This window comes from Sprattus sprattus (assembly GCF_963457725.1).
Source record: "Sprattus sprattus genome assembly, chromosome: 3".
Classification (NCBI taxonomy): domain Eukaryota; kingdom Metazoa; phylum Chordata; class Actinopteri; order Clupeiformes; family Clupeidae; genus Sprattus; species Sprattus sprattus.
In genome coordinates this window covers 51,281,541-51,289,040 of record NC_137922.1, presented here as the reverse complement: position 1 = coordinate 51,289,040, position 7,500 = coordinate 51,281,541, and the positions used below count along the sequence as shown (strand labels likewise).

At 45.5% G+C, this 7,500-nt stretch overlaps 1 protein-coding gene across 1 annotated transcript in view; it reads right to left on the bottom strand.

Annotated features, from left to right (window-relative positions):
• LOC308362406 (TBC1 domain family member 15-like) overlaps window positions 1-7,500 on the bottom strand; it is a 38,025-nt gene that overhangs the window by 6,123 nt on the left and 24,402 nt on the right. Inside the window, exons 10-13 of the mRNA XM_080835024.1 lie at window positions 7,264-7,358; window positions 5,203-5,319; window positions 4,894-4,994; window positions 1,919-2,018 (exon numbers count right to left, since the gene is read on the bottom strand). Of these exons, the coding sequence (XP_080691150.1) occupies window positions 1,919-2,018; window positions 4,894-4,994; window positions 5,203-5,319; window positions 7,264-7,358 (413 nt within the window). The remainder of the gene's footprint in view (window positions 1-1,918; window positions 2,019-4,893; window positions 4,995-5,202; window positions 5,320-7,263; window positions 7,359-7,500) is intronic.

The following is a 7,500-nucleotide window of genomic DNA, read 5'->3' as shown; positions in this document are numbered from 1 at the left end:
TATGGACCCATGAGTAAGGGGGGGTGAATTCCCAAGAAATGTGGACGCTCGTTTCACCCGACAGGTTATTATAGTCAATCAACCAATCCCAGGAATGAGCGAACCAGCTGGACTAATGCTGACAGGATGTCTCGACAGAAGCCCAAAACCCAGGGAAAGAAATAATAAAATAACAATTAGACTCTCCATCTTCTCTCCTTGCCCAAATTCCCCTACATCTAACCTTTCCTACTCAAATTAAAGCCATAAATAACTTGTGTTTTCATTTGCATATTATTGGATTTGCTCGTTTATTGTTCTTGGGAGAGCTCTAAATTGTGGGTCCTGCTGTTGGTGGCTTAGACACTGATAAGTTTTTCACTCTTGAGTTTCGTGTGTGTGTGTGTGTGTGTGTGTGTGTGTGTGTGTGTGTGTGTGTGTGTGTGGAGGGGGATTAAGGGGGAAAATTAATCAGGAGAAATAATGACTATAAACTTGGTGGCGATAGATCACTGTCTCGGAGTCTGCCGTCACCACTCTGGGGGGAGGAGTCTCGCAGCGGGCGGACTTGTCGGCAGTGCTGTTACGGCAGGTGGCTGATCGACTGGCCTGCGACGGATGATGTAGGCACCCGCTACACATTACTTGCTGATACGTGTTGTCAGAGAGAGAGAGAGAGAGAGAGAGAGAGAGAGAGAGAGAGAGAGAGAGAGAGTGTGTTTGTGTGTGTGTGAGAGACTGTAATGCCACACTAACGCTTTCATAACCCTAATGTAATGCTACAGTAACGCTTTAGTAACCCTAATGTAATGCTACAGTAACGCTTTCGTAACCCTAATGTAATGCTACAGTAACGCTTTAGTAACGCAGTCACAGAGCATTCTAATATAATCCAGGCCCAACCATGGGAATGCTATGATCAGATACAGGGAATATGGAGCACAGTCTCAGGACAATAGGACAAGATGAAATATATCTGCATGTTATGGCCATATGAAGATGAATATAGCTCAGATTCATCCCTTTTTCTGTTTCTGGGCCATGACCAGTGTCCCAATTTCTGCCCGGCTGAGTTGGCTCGTTCCCCGCCTGCGAGTGGAACGGCTGGCACAGCGTCCCCAACCGAAAAGGGTTTGAGTGTCGTGCGATGGCCGCATGTTGAGGGTTCATTAGCAGCCTCCTGGCATTTGTTTAGCACTCTCCTGCCAATGGCATCACATGGCAAACTCACTCACTGCCCCAGAGGGCTCTCTGAGCTGCAGAGGTGTCGTGCTGACGAGCTCCAGTTTAGAATGTGTGTCCCAAGGTACTAAGCACTTAACACTTACTTGATTGATTGCAAAGCACTGAATTCATTATAGCTTACTCCTAACATTATTACAAATTTACATTTTTACTTAAGGTCAGTTATATGTAGTGGTAGGATAAAAAATGAAATGCAATAACAAGTAATGCCTTTCGAAGTGCATACTATTATTGTTACTTAATTAATTACATCGTAATAAGGTGTATCCTTCCATTCTTTACTTACAATAACAAGAAGAGTACATGCTATTATTTGTTTGGCATGAAGAGAAGTACATACTATAAATTGTTACTAGACTGCGTTACAGCGGTAGTTTGTCCATGGACAGGTGGTTCAGCAGAAGCTCACGCAATTATGTATTAATTAACAAGAGTTTTACATACTATTATTTGTTATAATAAAGTGTATGATACCAAAGTAGTTCCAGAAGGCGGGGCCCAGCATAAGTGCTTGAGATTACGTAGTGATTCAAAGAAAGTGAATAGAATCTCTTGTTACTACATTGTAATAAAGTGTGCATTACCAAAGTAGTTCCAGAAGGCGAGGCCCAGCATAAGTGCTTGAGATTACGTTGTGTTTATAAGAAAGTGAATAGAATCTCTTGTTACCACATTGTAATTAGGTGTGCATTACCAAGGTAGTGCCAGAAGGCAGGGTCTAGCAGGCGGAGCAGGGTGCTGAGCTGAATCAGCTGGGTCTTCATGCCTTGCATGTGCTCCTCAAAGTTCTTGTGCTGGGAAGAGACAACAAACAAATATAAACAAGCAATGAAATAGCCGTATTTTGAAGGTCATTAGCTGGTTATTGATGACCTTCCATCTTCCCCTCAAAGTTGGTGTGTTTGGAGGAGACATCAAACATAATACATAATTAATAAATAAATAGCATCAACAAACCGACGCAATAACTGCAGATACATTTCATAGCCTGGAGCGCAGCAACAGCAACACAGGCCATATAAGAATAACATGACCGTGCTGGCCGTTAGATTGATGCACCTTGCAATCGTGATTACCTTCATCTGGCGATCAATAGTGTGTAGTCAACAGTGTGTCAGGTTTTCATATTAAATAAAGGGTTCTTGATGCTCTGATGTTTTATGCATAGAGCGTGCTGATGGCTGACAGATTACCAGGCCCTGTGTTGTGTTGTGTTGTGTTGTGTTGTGCTGTGTTGCGTGGAGCTGGGGAAACAAGGGCGTTGGCAGCCACTGGCGCGCTCAGACGGAAATGTATGCAATGATGGCTGTTTACTACAGTAAATCTGCCATGTGCTGAGCCGCTCGGGAAAGCTATGAATGCTTAATGAACGCCAGATCCACTTCTAAAATGACCTGGGTGACCACATGTCAAAGCTCAGAAAGATCATTCTGACACAGAACACAGACTCTGCCAAAGGGAAAACCAAGAGAAAAAAAAAAACTTTGGATGGATATGCACTGCGCAACATTATGATCAACACTTCAGACAAATGTGAAGCGCACAAAATAGAGGGCATTCAGTGTTACTCACTGCATGAAATGTGGTATTTACGACAGTCTTGGACCCTGTGTATTGCTGCATGTGTGTGAGTGTGTGTGTGTGTGACCCTGTGTATTGCTGCGTGTGTGTGAGTGTGTGTGTGTGTGACCCTGTGTATTGCCGTAGAAGCCCACATTGGTGTGAAAGCCCCCCCACCCCTTCCCTTGGCCAGGCCTTGGTTTTGTTAGGTTCATTGAATTGACCTGGATTGAAAACAACCCAATGGTGATCATTCGCGGCTGTATCACAGTGTATACGGGCCCGATAATCTTGCTTTTTGTGCAGTGTAATGCTTCTAGGAATAAAAGCTGTAAAGCCTTGAGATGATAAAGACATTACGTCTCCATGGTGCCTAGTAATGTAGCAAAAAGAAGATGAACGGAGAAAACTAACAGATGCAGCTGATAATGCATGCACGCACGCACACATAGTGCTGTAGCGATGCGTCGATGATGTCGACGCGTCGATTTCAAAATTACGTCGACGCCATATTTTTACGTCGACGCTTCGCCACATACACGTGGTTGACCCAAACAGAAACAAACATTGCGCAAGGACTGAGAGAGCAGAAACCCAGGGAATTGCTTGGCGCCATTAGTTGATATTGGCGATCTAACGTAGTGAATCATGATACTATAAGCTGACCAACAACATGACTTAGCTCTCTGTGCCGTTTGTTCATGTTTAGTTGCCGTGTTCTGCAGCCGTAAGTTAACGTTAACTAAACTGACACACTAGTAGCTAGCTAACGTTAACTACTAGCAACCAAGCACGAACAAACTGCACGGAGAGCTAAGAAGATAGTTTGCTAGCACCACCGAAGTGCGCAGAGCTCAAGCTACACAACACACTGAACAAACGTTAAATTAATGTAACCAACGTTACTTATTGTCCCCTTCACGAGAGACAATGGGGTGCGTTTCTATCTCCATTCTCAAACGCACCCTATTGTCGCTCGTATTTAACGTTTGTTCAGTGTGTTGTGTAGCTTGAGCTCTGCGCACTTCGGTGGTGCTAGCTAACTATCTTCTTAGCTCTCCGTGCAGTTTGTTCGTGCTTGGTTGCTAGTAGTTACGTTAGCTAGCTACTATAGCGGCAACGGCTAGACAGCTGTGTCAGTTTAGTAAACGTTAACTTACGGCTGCAGAACACGCCAACCAAGCACCAACAAACGGCACAGAGAGCTAACTCATGCTGTGGTCATTTACGAGTCAAACACATAACATTAGACTAACGTTGGCCAGCTTATAGTATGTATCATGATTCACTACCACGTTAGATCGCCAATGTCAACTAATGCAGCCAAGCAATGTCCAGGACAGTGCTGCACATAAGGTGGTGCGCAGTGCTCATCAATGAATGAATGTTTTTATAAGCACTGAAAACATTTAAATGAATGAGCACCACATCCAAATGTGATAGGGCTCATTTGAGTACCAAACATTTTTACTGTGAACTCTAGATAAACATGAAATGCATTGTTGGACTTTTGCTGTGCAAAACGGTGCTCATTAAAGTATATTATTAAGATTTTTTGGGGTATTTATTTGAGATACATTATGGTTTTAATCGAGCAACAGAAAAATAATCGTTAGACTAATCGTCCAATTAGTCGTTAGATTAGTCGACTATTCGATAAAATAATCGCCAGATTAATCGTTTTGAAAATAATCGTTTACCCCCAGCCCTACGCACACACACAGGAACATACACACACAAACACACACACACACACACACACACATACATACATACATACATACATAAACACATAAACACACAGCAAGAGACCACCACATCACTACACTTATCACAACAATGAATACATTGCAAAAATACACACAGATAAAAGAACATAGGTCACGTAACGCCTCCATGCCGCTTAAGGTCATCACTTTCTGTCAGTAAGTTCAGCCCCACTCAACACGGAGGCCACAGTGCATTTCGAGCCACCTCTCTTTCACTCTCTTCTTTAACATGGCATAAAGGACGGCATGGGATAAAGAACCAAGACAAACAGGACAGCTGGGGCGAGGGAGACAGACGAGAGAAAGGACAGGAGAGGTCAGAGGGGGTGGCATCTCTCACCATCTGATCCATGAAGGACACGAAGCACCAGAAGGCGTCCACCTCGTTCTCCATCACGTAGAGGACGGGCGAGAGCAGATCGCTCATGCCCTGGACGTACCCTGCTCGGGGCGAGAGGGGGAGGGAGAGGAAGTGTGTGCATTAGTGCATGGGGGGCTCACGTGACTGTTATCTGGAATACTTCACAGTGATGATGGCAGCGAAAGGACTGCCATGCTTGGGGCGAGAAGGAATGAAGAGGAAGACACATGATGGTTAACTAGGGGGCTTTCAAGTGATGCTGGTGACCAGCGAAGGCGTCCATCTTACCCAGGTCGAAGTCGTACATGCAGTAGGTCATAAGGACGTCGTGCAGGAGGATCAGTCCAGGGTTGTCATCGCCCTCATAGAAAGGGTTGGTCCGGTCTGTTCTGTTCACGTCCTTTTCTGAGAACGGAGGAGAGGGGATGGGGGGGGGGGGGGGGGGGGGCAGACAGAGAAAGATGAAGAGACAGATAGAAACAAAGAACATAAAAGAAGAAAAAAGAAGAAGATGGGGTGCAAAGAGTGAAAAAGTGAGAAAAGTCTAAATCATTAAGGAACGAAGAGAGGGGGAGAGAGAGAGAGAGAGAGAGAGAGAGAGAGAGAGAGAGTGAAAGCCAAGGACGATTGTTGAGCTCAATTCGTGATAAGACGGATGGATCTCGACTGACGATCAATCACCCAAATCCTGCTTTAAAAGTCTGCGTGCGAAGTCTGACTCATTGTTTTTTCTTCCGACTTTTTTTGGATTAGAGAGAAAAAAACATATAAAACTCCTAAAACAAGAACTTTTCAAAAGTGCAACTTGACAGAGAAAAGTGCATAACCAATCCCCTGTCACCGGGTGCCATTTTACATATTCATTTGCCTGACACGTGCCAACACCCCTGCTCTTTTGCCCCTCTGACTAAGGCCTTTACAGCAATCAAGCACACCTCTCCAACTCTCCGCGGCAGCTTGCAACCAACGCAAGCCGAGGAAAAGGAGGAGATTTAGGGGGAAGGAGGGGGAAGAAAAGTGCTGAGGGTGATTGTTTGACGTCGGGTCTGTTCTGGACCGGTACTTGGCCCACGGAGGTAGAGGCGCTTGCTGGGTGCTGTGTGGAGGCGGCGGGGATCGGCGGCGCTTTCCTCTCTCGTTGCCGTGGCGGCGACCGGTGAAGGGCGTGTGAAGGCCAATAAATAAAACATGCCAGCAATCAGCCGGCGGAATGATTTCCTGGCCAAGAGTGGCAGGAGCCAGGGTGTGTGTGTGTGTGTGTGTGTGTGTGTGTGTGTGTGTGTGTGTGTGTGTGTGTGTGTGTGTGTGTGTGTGTGAGAGAGTTTGACTGTGTGTGTGTGTGTGTGTGTGTGCTTGCACTCACGCTGTTTTTTGGAAACAGCTGAACACAATCAGCAGAGAGAAGCAGTGAAATTGAGGACAGGTGTGTCCGCATGGGAAAGGTGACAGGCAGCCAAATCAGCACGACACCGCTACCGCTAGTCCTATTAGCATTCCCACTACTACCTGATTACCCGCTTCCACTACAGGCTGATAAAAACAACATAGCTTGTGACGATTTACCTAACAGCCTAACATTACAACATACCATTACTGTCTATGAGAACAGCTGAGGTAGGGATTAGCGGGGTGGATTGAGAAACAGCCTTCATGTCCTCACCTCTTTGATGCTTCAGCGATTAGGTGGAGAGGAATTGAAAGTTATTTTGAAATCACTGAACCGGAAGTCTGGTACTAAGTGCAAATCAAATTATGTGTGGTTGAAAATGCAAACTGGGTGTTTTTTTATTATCTGAAAGTGTGGACAGGGTGTGTGTTTTTTACAGTGAACAGTATTTGTAAACCATTCACCTCAATTGGCAGCTGCAAGGATGGCAATTTTTTGTATGTGTGTGTGTGTGTGTGTGTGTGTGGAGGGGGCATTGATGTGTGTGTATGAGTGAATGAGTGTGTATGTGTCAGTGTATATGTATAAGTGTGTATGTGTGTACGTATGATTATTTGTGTGTGTGTGTGTGTGTGTGTGGGTGCGCGCAAGCATTTGTGCACAATTGCATGTGGGTGCGATGCGTTTGTGTGCGTTTGCACGTGTGTGTGTCTGTGTGCGTGGGGTACGTATGTGTGCGTGCATGGGTGTGTGTGTGTGCATGTGCGTGTGTGTGTGTGATTGTGTGTGCGTGCATGGATGTGTGTGTGTGTGTGTGTGTGTGCGTGGATGGATGTGTGTGTGTGTGATTGTGTGTGCGTGCATGGATGTGTGTGTATGTGTGTGTGTGTGTGTGTGTGTGTGTGTGTGGGTGTGTGTGTGGGTGTGTGTGTGTGTGTGTGTGTGTGCGTGTGTTTACTTACCTATTAGACTCCTGTGGTCCCTCAGCTTGGCGTTCCTCTTCTCCTGCTCCTCACTGACCGACTTCCACTGCAGCTTCATACGAAAGTACTCATCCCTTTAAAGAACGAAAGATAGATGAAGGGATGAGAGAGACAAAGATGGAGAGGGAGAGAACCAGACAGAGAGTGAGAAGGAGAGAAATGAAAGGGAGAGAGTGGACGAGAGAAAGATAAGGACAGTAGAGTTAAAGAGAGGGA